Source organism: Carcharhinus amblyrhynchos, chromosome 3 (genome assembly GCF_965287045.1).
Source record: "Carcharhinus amblyrhynchos chromosome 3, sCarAmb.v2.hapA, whole genome shotgun sequence".
Taxonomy (NCBI): Eukaryota; Metazoa; Chordata; class Chondrichthyes; order Carcharhiniformes; family Carcharhinidae; genus Carcharhinus; species Carcharhinus amblyrhynchos.
In genome coordinates this window covers 74,294,980-74,312,111 of record NC_137326.1, presented here as the reverse complement: position 1 = coordinate 74,312,111, position 17,132 = coordinate 74,294,980, and the positions used below count along the sequence as shown (strand labels likewise).

General features: G+C 42.8%; 1 protein-coding gene across 2 annotated transcripts in view; it reads right to left on the bottom strand.

The window, feature by feature from the left end:
- Positions 1-16,657, bottom strand: part of stk25b (serine/threonine kinase 25b) — a 57,638-nt gene extending 40,981 nt beyond the window's left edge. For both annotated transcript variants that reach the window (XM_080185296.1, XM_080185297.1), the window contains exon 1: positions 16,475-16,657. In XM_080185296.1, the coding sequence (XP_080041422.1) occupies positions 16,475-16,510 (36 nt within the window). In that variant the 5' untranslated portion in view covers positions 16,511-16,657. The remainder of the gene's footprint in view (positions 1-16,474) is intronic.
- Between the last annotated feature and the right edge of the window lie 475 nt (positions 16,658-17,132).

Genomic DNA, 17,132 nt, shown 5'->3' with positions numbered 1-17,132 from the left:
TAAAGCTACTGCAGTACTGGAAAGCAACTACCCAACCTAATGAACAGTCTTATACACCCCCAAACTTTCATTAGAACAGGTGAACATAGAATCATACTTACAAAGTTTAATGCACCATAGCTCATAGCTACCACGTGACAAGAATTTTTTAAAAAGCTTTATATTCAAGTTTTCTATAACATTCAATCATATTTGACAAGTCAATCAACCTGCTGAGTTGTTTACTTTGAAGTTAGAGATTAAGTTTATCAAAATGCAGGTGAATTTGAGTTTAAAGCCAAAGATATTCTTCAGTCAAATCTGGCAATTTGAGCATCCACTGCAAGACTGGCAATTTTGTGCTACTAAACCAATAACAGGAGTAATTTCCCCATTAACTTGTTGAATCACATCAGATTCCATTAGAAAAATATAACCCACCTAGAACTTTATTGTATAAAAAAATTAAACAGGTCTGCAAACAAACTTAGCTGCCTGGTCAGTGATTAATTGTCCTAACATTAGTTCAATGGAACAGGGATTATCTGAACCACGTCTCCTTTCATCTTGTTTCTATTTTTTTCTACTTTTATCCATTCTCCACACAGTGATAGGCATTCAGAGGTCCACAAATGCCTCTATGAGAAGTTTCAGCTTCCCAGCAGCATCATCGATACTGGCACCTGACGCAGCGCTATGGTACAAATTACTCCCCAGTGTGCACCAGGGTTAGAGTGAAGTCTACTTATTGAAAGCAGAATTGCAGTCCTTGAATCAATGTCAGCTACGTTGCCCAAACAGACAAAAACAGGTCCTCAACTCAAATAAATCGGGTTCTCCATGGCAGTCCTACACAAAGTACAGATGTGAAATGATACCATCTACAAAATGGCACTCACAACAAAAGAATAATAATGGCAAAAAATTGTTGACTGGCTGGAGGCAAGCATAACTCTGACCCTGTCATCAAAACCGAGTGACCTGCTCTAATCATTTACAAGATCAGAGTGAGAATATTCAGCATACACCAAGAGCTGCTGAAAGACTAGACTTGTTAAGACAATGAGCGAATAGCAACAAAAACAGAAAATGCTGGAAAACCAGCTTTGATGAAGGATCATCTAGAATCAAAACAATGGCTCAATTCACTCTCCACAGATGCTGTCAGACCTGCTGAGATTGTTCAGCATTTTCTGTTTTTGTTTCAGATTCCAGCACGTGCAATATTTTGCCTTTTCCTTGGTAAGCCAATGGCTATTGGTTATAACTTTGCCAGAATACCTGGATATCCTCCAATGCAGGAGGAATGCATGAAGGGATCAAAAATACAACAGTTTCATCAGCAAAGCAAACAACTCAACTGAAAACAAAGGCAGGGGAGGTCATCACTGACTAATAAACAGTTGGAGAAGTGGATGGAATGCTACCTGGAGTCATACTTGGATGAGAATATCATCACAAGGAAGTTCTGAATACTACTGGAAAATTTGTCTGTCGTGGCAGGGATGAATATCGAACCCAAGTGGAGAAGCTTAGCAAAAAACTGAATTCCTTACCATGAGCAAAAACTACAAGTAATGATGCTATATTGCCTGAACTCATCAAGCACAGGAAACCAAAACTCCTGTAGTTTCTTCACAAAATGGTGTTTCAGCTGGAGGGACGGTGCTCCAAGACATGCGCAATGCAAAGATTATGACCCCATACAAGAACAAGGGCGATTGCAGCGATCACAACAACTACTGAGTCACCATTCTGGCTGACTGCATCTATCCCAAATCCCAATGTGGCTTCAGAACTGGAAGGTGACACTTGGTATGATCTTCTCATTCTGGCAGCTACAAGGGAAATGTAGTGAACAAAGCATTGCTTTTGATCTCACCAAGGCATTCAATTATATGAGTAGAGGTGGTCCATTTAAGTTTCTGGGGAAAATTGGCTACCTGTCAAAGCTGCTCAACATGATCTCATCTTCCCGTTACAACATGATAGGCATGACAGAACAGGATCTTCTGGAATCTGCAGTGTAGTCAAATGGGAGAGGGGGGCTGGTGGTTGTGTTCTGGCACAAACACACTATGGCAAATTCTTCCCTTTGCTGCTGTTGCATGCCTAAAGGTCATCAGCAGAGGGTGTCAACTTCCATCATAAAACTGATAAAAAGCTATTCAGCCTTGCTTGTCCAAAAACCAAAACTAAAGGTGTGCCAACTCATCAAGAAGTGGCTCTGTGCTGACAAAGTATAAAGTCTGACAACACCAGGTTTTAGTCCAACCTATTTATTTGATAATATTCTCACTAGCTTTCGAGGGGACAGCCTCTTCGTCAGGAGGGCCAGAACTCTCCATTCACCTGACGAAGAGGCTGTCCCCTCGAAAGCTAGTGAGAATATTATCAAATAAATAGGTTGGACTAAAACCTGGTGTTGTCAGACTTTTTACTGTGTTTACGCCAGTCCAACGCCGGCATACCCACATCCTGACAAAGTATCCCATATTTAGTGAAGAAAGGATGGACTTTTTCACATCTATACAGGGTAGGTTTGATCATCAGCATCAGAAAAATGAATGTCATGATCTACAATGTTGCCATACCATATCCATCAGTATTGATAATGTGACCCTGGAGTTTGTTGATAGTTTCACATCTCTAGGCTCTACAATCAGCAGCAATGTCATGATGCTGAAATCACATGTATTACAAATGCTGTTATGCCTAAGTTAAGTGAGTATGGAACAGCAGCACCTGACAGAGCATCAAACTGCAAGTCTACAAGCTCCCAGCACACTCCTCTATGGTGATGAGACCTAGGCAACATGGGGGCGATTCTCCCATCCCTGGAGATTTGAGCAGAGGCTGTTTTGCGGACTCCCAGGCTTCTGCACATCTCTGGCAACCGGATTTCCAGCCCCGTCAACTCTGCACCGGAAATCGGTGACAGCTACATAATTTATTTAAAAACTCATTTGACGACAAATTAAATATAATTCGCGGACCCAGAACTGAAATCTCTGGGCTGGCTACCTTTTTCCCCGGTGGCAGCCTGACTCCACAAGTAGGAAGCTATACCAAATCCTGCTGGAGTGAACTGGCAGTCTGACCCCGCTGGAAATGAAGGGGAGCAATCGAGGTCCCCCTGAGAATCAGGTGGGAGGGGTGTCCGTTGGGCACTGACACTTTGGCAGTGTCAGCCTGGGCCCCCAGCACTGCCCACCAGGCATAGGGCAGCTCCAAGAGGACAGCGATCAGTGGGGGTGAGGGGTCCTGCTGTCTTTCTGTATTTGAGCTGAGTGACAGAGGGAGGGAGCGCAGCGATCTGAGGTTGGCCAACCGGGTGGGGGGGGGGGGGGGGGGGGGGGGTGGGGGGATGGGGGTATATATCAAGGAGCAGGAGGCTGGCAGACAGGGGCCACTGCGCATGTGCCGATCGTAGCATTGACAGATCAGCACATACACAGTAGCCACTCAGTGTTACGCTGCTGGACTCTGTAGTGGGAATAGGCTCCCCCCCCTCACTTTTTTGACTGATTTACACTAATGTACTCAACAGTGCAGAATGGGAGAGATTCATTTTGAAACTCTCAGTGAAAATACCAGTGTGATTTACTCCACTTTTTATGTGAATTTGACACTTCGAAAAATTTTGGGAGAATTGCCCCCATATGCTAGGCAGGGAAAAAGGAAGGGTCCATCTTTGCTGTTGGTACTTCTTGGCAGGACAAGATCAGCAGTGGTCCTTGACTGTGCTAATTGCATCAGAATACATTAAAACGTACACATTAAGGGCAGGAGTAGGCTTCTCGACCCCGAATCTGCCCCACCATTCAATAAGATCATGTTGATCTGATTGTAACCTCAATCCCCATTCCTGCCTACCCCGGTAACCTTTCAGCCCCCTGTTAACGAATAATCTACCTAGTTCTCCCTTAAAAAAATTTGAAGTCTTGGCTTCCACTGCCTTTTGAGAAAAAGAATCCTAGAGAGTCACGACCCTCAGAACATATTCCTCCTCATCTGTTTTAAATGAGTGACCCTTTACTTTTAAAGTGTTTCCCAATTCTAGGTTCTCCAACAAGAGAGAATAGTCTTTCCCCATCCACTCTGTCAAGTCCCCTCAGGATCTTAAAGGATTTGATCAAGTCACTTCTCACTCTTCTAAACTCTAGTGGTTACAAACCTAACTTTGACCAACTTGCGTCAAATGGGACACTTTGTACAGTGTGTGCAGGAGAGTTTCCCGATACAATAAGTGGATAAGCTGACAAGAGGTGGGGCCACATTGGCCTTGGTACTGGGTAATGAACCGGGCCGAATGTTAGATTTGTTTGTGGGAGAGCACTTTGGATATAGTGACCACAATTCGGTGTTCTTCATTATTGCAATGGAGAGGGATAGGGTCACACAACAGGGCAAGGTTTATAATTGGGGCAGGGGTAATTATGATGCAATTAGGCAAGAATTAGGGAGCATAAGATGGGAGCAGAAACTGTCAGGTATGGGCACAAACGAAAAGTGGAACTTTTTCAAGGAACAAATACTGCGTGTTCTTGATAGGTATGTCCCTGACAGGCAGGGAGGAAATGGCCGAGTGAGGGAACCATGGTTCACAAAAGGAGGCTGAATGTCTTGTCAAGAGGGAAAAGGAAGCATATGTAAAGATGAAAAAACAAGGTTCAGTTGGGTCACTTGAATGTTACAAGGTAGCTAGGAATGAATTAAAGAAAGGGCTTGAGAGAGCTAGGAGGGGGCATGAGAAGTTCTTGGTGGGTCAGATAAAAGAAAACCCCAAAGCTTTTTACTCTTATGTGAGAAATAAAAGAATGACCAGGGTGAGGTTAGGGCCAGTCAAGGATCGTAGTGGGAACTTGTGCATGGAGTCAGGTGTTGAATGAATACTTTTCTTCGGTGTTCACAAAGGAGAGAGGCCATGTTTTTGAGGAGGAGTGCGTGATGCAAGCCGATAGAATGGAGGAGGTAGATGTTCTGAGGGAAGATGTATTAGCAATTTTGAAAAACCTGAGGGTGGATAAGTCCCCTGGGCCAGATGGGATACATCCTAGGATACTTGGAGGCAAGGGATGAGATTGCAGGGCCTTTAGTTTTGATCTTTGGGTCCTCACTGTCCACAGGGATAGTGCCAGAGGACTGGAGAGTGGCAAATGTTGTTCCTCTTTTCAAGAAAGGAAATAGGAATGACCCTGGTAATTATAGGCCAGTTAGTCTTACTTCGGTGGTCAGTAAGTTAATGGAAAGGGTTCTGAGAGATAGGATTTATGACCATTTGGAAAGATTCAGTTTAATCCGGGATAGTCAGCACGGTTTTGTGAGAGGTAAGTCCTGCCTCACAAATTTGATTGAATTCTTTGAAGCGTTAACTCAGTGTTTGGACGAAGGTAGAGCAGTTGATGTTGTATACATGGATTTTAGTAAGGCATTTGATAAGGTTCCCCATGGTAGGCGCAGGAAGATGATAAGGAGGTGTGGGATAGAAGGAAATTTGGCCAATTGGATAAGTAACTGGCTGTATCATAGAAGACAGAGGGTGGTGGTGGAAGGAAAATTTTCAGACTGGAGGCCAGTTACCAGTGGTGTACCACAGGGGTCAATGCTGGGTCCTCTGCTTTTTGTGATTTTTATCACTGACTTGGAAGTAGGGGCTGAAGGGTGGGTGAGTAAATTTGCTGACGACACCAAGATTGGTGGAGCAGTGGATGAGGTGGAGGGCTCTTGCAGGTTGCAAAGAGACATTGATAGGATGCAGAGCTGGGCCAAAAAGTGGCAGATGGAGTTTCACCCTGATAAGTGTGAGGTGATTCACTTTGGTAGGACAAACTTGAATGCAGATTACAGGGTCAACGGCAGGGTTCTAAGGAACGTGGAGGAACAGAGAGATCTTGGGGTTCATATCCCCAGATCTCTGAAGGTTGCCACTCAACTGGATAGAGCCGTGAAGAAGGCTTATCGCGTTTATTAACAGGGGGTTTGAGTTTAAGAGCCGTGGGGTTCTGCTGCAACTATATCGGACGTTGGTTAGACCACATTTGGAATACTGTGTTCAGTTCTGGTCACATTATAAGGAGGATGTGGAAGCATTGGAGAGAGTGCAGAGGAGATTTACCAGGATGCTGCCTGGTTTGGAGGGTAGGTCTTATGAGGAAAGGTTGAGGGAGCTGGGGCTTTTCTCTTTGGAGCAGAGCAAGATGAGAGGCAACTTAAGAGGTTTATAAGATGATGAGGGGGATAGATAGAGAGCATGTGCAATTTCCTCGGGTGGATGTAGTTATTACTGGGGGCATAACTATAAGGTTCACGGTGGGAGATATAGGAGGGATGTTCGAGGTAGGTTCTTTACTCAGAGTGGTTGGGGTGTGGAATGCACTGCCGGCTGTGATAGTGGAGTCGGACACTTTAGGAACTTTCAAGCAGTTATCGGATAGGCACATGGAGTACTCCAGAATTATAGGGAGGAGATAGCTTGATCTTGGGATTGGACATAGCTCAGCACAACATTGAGGGCCGAAGGGCCTGCACTGTGCTGTAATGTTCTATGTTCTAACGTCCCCTATAGTTAAGAAAATCCACCAATGCCTCTACTTTCTCAGGAGGCTAAGGAAATTCAGCACGTCCACTACGATTCGCACCAATTTTTACAGATGAACCATAGAAAACATCCTTTCTAGAAATATCATAGCTTGGTACGGTTCCTGCTCTGACCAAGGCCCCAAGAAACGACAAAGGGTTGTGAACGTAGCCCAGTCCATCACACATACTAGTCTCCCATCCATTGACTCTAACTACACTTCCCTCAGAAAAGCAGCCAGCATAATCAAGGATCCCATGCACCTCGGACATATTCCCTAAACTTCTAATGTCGGGAAAAATACATAAAAAGTCTGAGATCATGTACCAACTGACTCATGACAGCTTCTTCCCTGCTGCCAGACGTTTGAATGGACCCCCCTTATATTAAGTTGATCTTTCTCTACACTCTAGTAATGACTGTAACACTACATTCTGCAATCTCTCCTTCTCCCCCATGTATTCCATGAAGGGCATGTTTTTGTCTGTATAGCACACAAGAAACAGTGCTCTTCACTGTATATCAATACACATGACAATGATAAATCAAATCAAAAAATCTCCAACCTTTTCTCAAGACAACATGCCCATTCCTGGTAATACTCAAACCTTCTCTAAACTGCTACTAACGCATTTACATCTTTCCTTAGATAAGGAGACCAACACTGCGTACAATACTCCCGATGTAGTCTCATCAGTGCCCTGTGCAACTGAAGCATAATCTTCCTACTTTTGTAATCAATTCTCCTCAGAATAAAAGAATAATATTTGATTATCTTCCTTAATTACTTGTTCTACTTGCATAGTGGCCTTTAGTAATTTATACACTAGGACGCCCAGATCCTTCTGCACCTCAGAGCTTGGCAATCTTTCATCATTTAGATAATATGCCAAAATAGACAATTTCATATTTGCTCATATTACACTATTAGCCAGCTCTTTCCCACGCTGTTAACCTACGCCTCTTTGTAGCCTCCTTACATTTTCTTCACAATTTACTTTCCTATCTACTTGTCTTCAGCAAATTTAGCAACTGTGCCTTCAGTCCTTTCATTCAAGTCATTTTTATAAAATTGTAAAAAGTTGAGACCCCAGCACTGATCCTTGGCACACTATTCCTCGTATCCTGTCGACTTAAAATATACCCCTGTCTACCCTGTTTCTTGTTAGCTAGCCAATTTTCTATCTGTGCCAATGTCACCCCCTGCAACTTTTATTTTACATAATAACTTTCGATGTGGCACTATGAAATGCCCTTTTGCAAATCTCAGTATATCCACTGTGCGCCCGTTACCCATAGCTCCTTTAAAGGACTCCAATAAGTTGATTCAGTATGATTTTCCTTTCACAAAACTACGTTGACTCTGCCAGACTGCCTTGAATTTTTCTGAATATCCTGCTTTAACATCTTTAGTAATGGCTTCAAACATTTTCCAATGACAGACGACAGGCTAACTAGCCTATAGTTTCCTGCTTTCTGTGTCCCTGCCTTCTTGAGAGTTCATTACTAAGTCAATAATGTCTGCTCTGGCTTGGCCACATTGTAAGGATGATAGCCATATACCCAAAGACCTTCTGTAAAGTGAACTGGCACTGGGTCATGACTTCCTGGCCATCCATGCTTCCACAATAAAGGATGTTTGCAAGCAAGATATGAAAATGGCAGACACTGGCACTGAAGACAGTCACTAATCTCAGTGACCTCTGGAGGGGCACTGGAAGTGGCAAGCATGGCTGGTCAAGAGAGCCCAGAGAAAACACAAACCAGCGAATCCTGCACCTTCTCAATCCATCACCTTTCTCTGCAGTAAATGTGGCAGACTGCCATGACAGAGTGCTGCTTAACGTAAGAGTTGATCACGATGGCATAAACTATCATCTCACAAGACAGAAGGCTGCCAAGAACAAACTGACATTTGTGATCTTCTAGTGCTCATCACTACTTGTATAATTTCAGGCTCTCTGGCACCAACTGTCCTTTTTTAACCAAGGACATTTACTCTTTCCACTTTCAAACCTCATCCAGAAATATCTCCAGTCCTCTGCCCCTCCCTCAAATAGAAGCTCAAGGAGATCCTATTCATAACCACCTTCCTCTGCTTGTTCTGGACTCGTTTTTACGTCCTGCCTTAACTACAATTAACACCACTCACTTCCCCCAAGTAAAATGGGTCATAGGCTTGCTGGGGTTTCAGCAATAACTTTGATAAAACATTTTCTGTTCCAATCCAACTCCGTTTCTCCTTGCTGTTGATTATGCTGCTAAATATGGTGGCAGCATTTCCTACTCTTGTTTTGGTTGTGGTAATTTCATTGGCTATCCTTTACCTTTATACTTCTCCCCTTCCCTGGTGCCAACTCTTGCAATGAGCTATTTATTACAAGTTTACCAACTCACAACTATCCAGTTCACAGTTCTTTCAGACTAACTTCCTGTAAATTCTCTATCCCTTTACTATTTTGGGTCTTCATAGTACTCATTTGACTTCGATTCCGTGTAAATGGCCACTATGATCAGCAGATGCCACTCTCTCCAATTAACCAAAATCTGTACCTATCCAATATCTGGGTAAATATAGGAAGTCCGTACCACTGAATAGAAAACCTTGTGCAACTTCAGACTCATTAGAATCATCTAGAATTTCCAACTGACCTGCTCACCTCCACAAGCTGAAAAAGATACAATTCAGCAGGCCACAGCTCAGGGTATAAACCAAAAGACAAATATATTGAATGTGTCAGCTGTGGCTCAATTGCTAACACTCCCATCTACAAGTCACAAGCTTTTGGGTTCAAGTGCCACTCCAGGACTAGAGTACAAAAATCAAGGCTAAAACTTCAGAGAAGGACTGAGGACGTAACACTGTCGGAGATGCTGCATTTTGGATGCAAAGTTAAATCCAGTTCCCATTTTCTCTGAGTGGATGTAAATAATCCCACAGCATTCTTTTGAAGAACGTAATAGTTGTCACTAGTATTCTGGCCAATACTTATCACTTGCTCAACAATCACATAAAATAGATCTGCTCGTTATCACAGTTTGTGGAAGCTTGCTGAGTGCAAATTGACTGCCATGCTTCCTACATAATAACAGTGACTACACTTCAAAAACACTTCATTGGCTGTGAAGCATTTTGGTTCATCTGATGGTCATGGAAAGCAATACGAAAATACAAGATTTTCTTGCTAAAGCTACACCCATTATCCACACATACAGTATTTTGACCATAATTTACAAATTTGACCCATATTCCCCAAAATTGCATAAGGAAAGATTGTCAATTATGAATTTCAACAGTTTGTCATTTATACCAGGGCCAAGTGATTAACATGTAGAACTAGCAAAGAACAGAGGAGCCTAATCAATTCAGGAACAACATGTTCCTCTAACCCTTCCTGGTCTCCTCATCAGGAGTCAGAAAGTGAGGTATGGAGCTCCATTTATATGAAGGTGCAATACTAGAAGTCTAATAATAAACAGAAGGAGACTTGGAAATATTAAGTAGACCAGACACATAAGCAAAGAAAAAACAGTTTCTCTATGTACAGATGCTGCCTGACCTACTGAGTATTTCCAGCATTTTCTTCCTTAAGATGGAATTATGGAAGGACTGGGTTATGAGGAAAGATTGAGCAAATTGGGGCTGTTTTCCCTTGAAAGAAGGCGACTGAGGGGAGATCTAATAGAGGTGTATAATATTATGAAGGGTATAGATAGAGTAAACAGTGGTAAGCTTTCTCCTATGTTAGAAATGCACATTACGAGGGGCCACGGGCTTAGGGTGAGGGGGGCAAGGTATAACACACATGTTAGAGGGAAGTTTTTCACACAGAGGGTAGTGGGGGTATGGAATGCTTTGCCAAGCAAGGCGATGGAAGCAGGCATGCTGGAGTTGTTTAAGAGTTATTTCGACAGGCACGAGTGGGTTGGAGATGGAGGGATATCGGAGATTGTTTTAAATAACGTTCAGTAGCCTTGGGACGTCCCTGGTAACGTACAAGGATGTGGATGATACTAATGTTTTTCTCTTTTAATTCACAGGTGCTTCGGTCCGCCTTGTTGTCCAACGAGGGGCATACACGCGATGGGTTGTATGAGGGCTGCTCTTGGATGTTCAAGAATAGCCTAGTACTTCATGTCGTTAGCGTACGCTTAAACTGGACCAGGTGCTGGGCAACACGACAGCTCAGTGACTATCACTGTTTGCATGGACATGGATTTGGGCCAGTGTCTGTGGGAGTTTGCGCATTCTCCCTGTGCTTGCATGGGTTTTCTCCGGGTGCTCCGGTTTCCTCCCACACCCCAGGGATGTGCTATTAGGCTGATTGGTGTAATAAATTGTCCCTAAATTAGTTTTCCCTTGATGTGGAATGCCATAAGCATAGATAAGGGTCATGGGTGGAGGGGGGACTCGTAGTGTTGCGGTGGCAGTGCGAGCTCGTTGGGCCGGGGGGCCTGTTTCCTGGGCTGTTTTGTTCTCTGAATTGTTTTTTAACACATGAAAAAATTTATACCAGCACACACTTCTGATTTCAAAGACTTACTGCTTATGTTCATGTCTTACGTGCTAGCTTTGACTCAAATTCCTGTACTCACAATTATAAATGGATGTTACTGAAGTCAACTTCTCTTGTTGTAGTGTAATCACTCTGCCAGTGGTAATGCTTGCAGACCCTTGATTTTGCAGTTTCTCACCCTGCACTGCAGAGAAATGTCTATAACTCTAACCAATGCTACTTGCCTGTTTCTCAAATTGCCCTTAAATTCTGCTGTGTGATTGCAAGTATAATATAAAATATTATATACAAATAAGAGACAGAAATTATGACTTTCAAAGGAAAACAGATAAATGTCACTGGCTCATCCTCCATTCTCTTACCCAACTTCACCTGAAACCTACATCTTGGTTTTAACTCCTTGACTCTAATGCCAGGGAGATTGATTAGTATTCACTATCCTTTGCCATTGTGCTCAATAAAAAGATGGATACTACATGCAGAAAGGCATTTCAAGATGATTTTATAGACAGGAGAGGCAAGTTCAGGCACTTTACAGCAGCAGCTCGATTATCACTTAGATTAGAGTCTGGAAATCCCTCCCCGGTATTTGTTATCACTTATCTCCTGGGATAGATTGTATCACCTCACACTGCTGACAGTATCTCAAAGGATATGCTTTTTATGTGGACACAAGTATCATGAAGGTGCAGGTTTTTCACTGCTAAGATACAGATAAATACCTCCCTTTAAGTTCAGAATGCTGTCACTTCTTGAGGTCAAGTAGAAGCTACCTGCTCCTGAGCAGGTCGAGATCAATTGGAGGTCAGAGGACCAGAAGATAATGACTAGATTTCGAAAATAAATGGCTGGCACTGAAATTTAGCAGGGCAGCATCTATAATGCAAAATGCTCATTTCAAAATCTTTACAGATATGAATTTAATATAACTACAGTATATATTCTGTGGTATTGTGCTGGTATCGATTGCTCATCTTGTCAATCTTGAACATTATTCACAGTTTACAGCTAATATAATCTACCTCAGTACCAGGGATCCAGGTTCAATTTTGGCCTTGGGTGACTGTGTGCGTGGAGTTTGCACGTCCTCCCCATGTCTGTGTGGGTTTTCCCTGGGTGCTTCGGTTTCCTCTCACAGTCCAAAGACATGCAAGTTAGATGGACTGGTCATGCTATATTGCCCCTAAGTGTTCCAAGATGTGTAGGTTGGGGGGATTAGCAGAACAAATACGTGTGGTTATGATGATAGGGTGGGATGCACTTGGAAAGTCAGTGCAAGCTTAATCAAGTGAATGGCCTCCTTCTACACTGTAGTGAATCTATGTACAGTAGGTAACTGGGACGTTTCCATCCCTTTTCAACCTTGGTGCCTGACAATATGACATCACAGTTGTTGGGCCACCATTTGCAATATTAGATTATTGTATGATTGAGGACGAAACCACCAGCTCCATGAAGTAAATACAGAGCAGACAAAATAACAACCAACATTTCTCACATATTAAAAGCAAAATACTGTGGGTGCTGGAAGTCTGAAATAAATATCCTGAATTTATCCAGCATTTTCTCTTTTTATGTTGTTTATTCTCATGTATCGTTTAGAATTTCTCTGATTTTTTTCAGAGAAGCGATTTGGTTAAAAGGGAGCAATTTTATAATAGCTCAAAACCTGATATAAAGCAGAAGGTACTATTTGACAACTTAACAATAAAGAGTATATCTACTCTGATCCAGTTTTTAACTACATTTTAAAGCAGCGTTGTCCAATATGTTAACCACTAACTAACCTATCAAGTATCAAGATGTAGCTGAATGCATTTTTGATTAGAAAATGGAAAATGAGTTAGAAATACAGTCGCCAGATGCATGATTTCAATATTCATATTTGCACTGTTCATAAACATGTGACCATCATCCTTTTCTAAAGTTTGTTGGTAAAATACTGAGGCTAGAGGCAGAATGGGCAAGTACTGCTTTGATCGTTGCATGCTTTAATTCCTCGATTACTGTTTATTGATCATCACTAAAATTATATCAAACATGAAAATGCTGGACTTCAGCAGCATAGAAATCACAGCAACATTATACAGAAAGATGCGCTGTCGGTGGTCAAGTTAACTGTTCCAGTGGTATTAATCCTAGTCAATGAAGAACAGCTTCTACAGTGTACGTCATAGCAAAGGGCAAGCTGGAGTGGGTCTCCTAGTCTAGGGCAAGCCAAAATTCTGGACAATCATTCTGACAAAGTCAAAATGCTGGTTTACAACAGCTGGACAGAAGCTGCACTAAGATGCAGTGTGCCTAATAAATTCATGCTGGGATTCCAAGCTCTGGAGCAAAAGTGGAACTGCAAAATTTAGCATTCAATGGTGGGAGATGTTTCTGATGCAAATATACACTAGTGCATTTACCTGTATGATAGATAAGGCATTTTCTAATACATTGACATTATTAAATGTAGCTAAAACAGTACTGTCAGGATCACACCTACAGCAAATTCTAATGGGGCAACACTGCTTGAAAAGGAAGCAAAAAACAAAGGGAAACATTCAGAAGCAATGTCCTTTTATACACCTTATCCTTAAATAAATCCAGGTGTCTATTTAGGTCTGCAGCAATGAGATTCCAAGATCTCCAATCTACAAGTGGCAGCCATTAATGCTCTTTCCTGCATCACAATTAGGTACCGTTACCAATGATTGTACTGGTTGTTTCAACAAGGTCAGTTTGAATTACATTCTAAAAGCTGCATGGTTTTAAACAAAAAGTTGCATCAAATCACGATTTCTCTCTTTAATCATGGTGCTGACATCAGTGTCATCACCACTGATGTGGGCTGGAGTATACTGCTATACTAGATACAGCACTGGCAGCACGCATGAATTTAGGAGATGACTTGCAAATCCAAAACAATGATAGACATGCAGGTCCACATGTACTTCCATTTTTTCTCCCCATTTTCCAATTGGTCATATTGCCTCCTCAAGCTCTTCTACCCTGTTACATGCAGGTAGTTGAAAAGGAAGATGTGGCCACTGCAACTCCTAATGGTGCCATTCGGAATATTTTTGAAGCATTTCCGCTGTGCTTGCCTTCTTTCAAATGCTTGTAAAAGCCACTTCAGGCATATGTTACAAACCAATCTGATTAAATATCCATACAACCATTGCTGGGTTTTCTACATCATAGTTTCTAGATTGGTGCTGGCCCTGGACTTTCCTGGTGATAGTTTCAGGTCTGAAGCAGATTCTCTCTCCACAGATGCTGCTAGGCCTGCTGAGCATTTCCAGCATTTTCCACTGTTATTTCAGATTTTTCCTTTGCTTTACCTTTTACAATTGTGTCTTACCAGCTGATTTAACAAGATCATATAGAAGTAGCACACCTGCAACAAACCATCTTGAACTATGAGCCATGGTCCCTGACTTAATAATGAAAAATGTAGATAGCAGCAGAGTTGATCAGACAGCACAGGACAATGTAGGAGAAACCTCCACCACAACTGTAGGAAGATGATCCATTATTTAGACTCATACACAAGAAACATTTTGCTATAAACTGCTGATGTATTTGCATTTATCCAAAAGAAAATATCTATAATTCCCTTGCTTTTAAAGAGCTGCAATACATTTATTATCTTTTATTAAGTTAGCTTTATGCAGTGCTAATTAAAAACACCTCAGTTCTTACCACAGTATTAGTGTGAACATGTCAGTTGACGCACATTGGCCAGTTCAATCAAAACAAAGAGTTAAACAGATGAATATCCATTGACTGAATTAGGCAGCAAAAAACATTCAGATGGTCTTTAATTGTTTTATACAAATACTGGTTTCTATTCTCCTTCCGGGGAAAATCCAGCTCAAAAATCTTGTATAAGCTTCAATGAGCATCACCTGCTCTCAATTCACTCTGAAACAAGATCTTGGGGTTTACTCTTATAGGGACCTGCATTTCTAATATTGTCATTTCCAACTCATATCAATATCCTATTGTAAAATTCCATTTTATGACAGAGAAGGGAATCCACTTTTTTGTGTGGGATCTAGAAGGGGCACTTAATTTTTATTAATAATTTATTAATTAATGGGAAGTGAGCACTGGTGGCAAGACTAGCAATCCTTACTCTGGAGAGCTGTCCTCTTGACCTGCTGCCATCTATGTGGTGCAGTTACATCCACAGTGCTGTTGAGGGGCAGATTCAGCATCTGGACCCAGTGAAAGTGCACGAATGACAATATAGTTCCAAATCAGGATGGAGTGTGGCCTGGAGGGGAGCTTGCAGGTGCTGGCATTCCCATGTACCTGCTACATTTGACCTTTTAAGTGATGGAGATTGTGGGTTTGGAAGGTGCTGTTGATAAGCAGGTTGTTGCACTGCTTTTGTAGATAGCGCAACTGCTGGGCTAATTTGGAGGAAATTAATGTTTAAGATGGTGGTTGTTGCCATTCTATTAGTCTTCTTTGTTTTGGATGAGTTTCAGCTTTTTGAGTGTTGTTGGAGTCACACTCATTCAGGCAAATGGAAAGTATTCCATCAAACTCTTGACTTGTGTCTTGTACATGGTGGACAGACTTTGGGGAGTCAGGTGGTGAGTTACTTTCCACAGAATTCCCAGAGTCTGAGCTATTCTTGTAGCCACAGTATGTGTGTGGTTGGTCCAGTTCAATTTCTGGTCAATGGTAATCCCCAGAATATTGATGGAGGAATTCAAAAATGGCATCACTGTTGAATGTCAAGAGAAGGTAGTTAGGTTCTCTCGTAATGGAGATAGTCATGGCCAGGCATGTGGGCAACACAAATACCAATTATCAGCCTAAGCCTGAATGTTGTCCAGGTCTTGCAGCAGATGGACAGACTGTTTCAGTGCCTAAGTTGCAAATGGTGGGTACTAAACCTTTTGCCATCATCAAACATCACCACTTAGATGAAGTGAAAGTCACTGAAGAAGCAGGTGAAGATGGTTGGGCCAAGGACACTATCCTGAGGAACTTGCACAGCATTAGTCTGGGACTGAGATGATTGACCTCCAACCATCATTACCATCTTGCTCTCCACCAGGTGTGACTCCATCCTGCAGCGATGTTTGTTTTGCCCACTGATTTCAATTTTAGGAAGATTCCTTGATGTCACACTCTATCAAATGGGCATTACTAACTTACACACCATTCAGAGACCCTGTCGAGGGTGACAACTGGGTTGGTTGACCCCAAGCACCTGCCACCAAAAGCGTGAACACATGGTAGCAACCTCATGACGATGGCCATTTCACTGACATGACCAAAAAGGGAAGGGAGGAAGATACCTGTATTTTTTTTTGATGTAGGAAATAAGTAGATTGAGAAACCCAGAGTCAGCCACATCTAATAAAATGCCAGCAGCTGCCCCTTCTCCTACCTGTATACTGAAATCTCGAATGTGAGCCATTTCCATGGGAGGCAGTGCTAATGGTGTCTGAGGGAGCAGGTTACAGCACAGCCTCTATAAGCAGGCCCTGAGGCACATCACGACCGCCCGAAGCCTCCTCAAACGCCGATCAGCCCCTCACTGTTTGGGTCTCCAGCTCGCCTTGCTACCCGCTCACCGCGCAGGCGCGCCCCAACCTCCCTCGCGCCGCGGTGCACGCCGGTACTTGGAGTCCTTCGGCTCATAGAGGCCGGCCTGCACAGCCCGCTGGCCCCGGGCGGGGAGGACTACAATTCCCGGCATACCGCGCGCAGGTTCCGGCCCCAGCAGGCTGGCGTCACTCCGCACAGCCGCAGTACGTCCTCCTGTTCATCATCCTGGGCCCCGCCCCCGGGACAATCTCAGCTGGAGAACAACAACAATAACAACAACTGGCAGCCAGAGAGCGCCTTATCACAATTGATATCTTAACCACCCAGCAGAGGTTATAAACCCAATTAGCAATTAGAAACTGCTGGAATGATCTTCCACAAATCTTAATCTCCATGTTTTCAGGATTCATCTTAGGAAAATCTGTTGAGCTTTTTGAATAAATGTGACTGCACTCATTGTGCAGTGAAAATTCCCTGGCGCTTGCCAAGTAAAAATC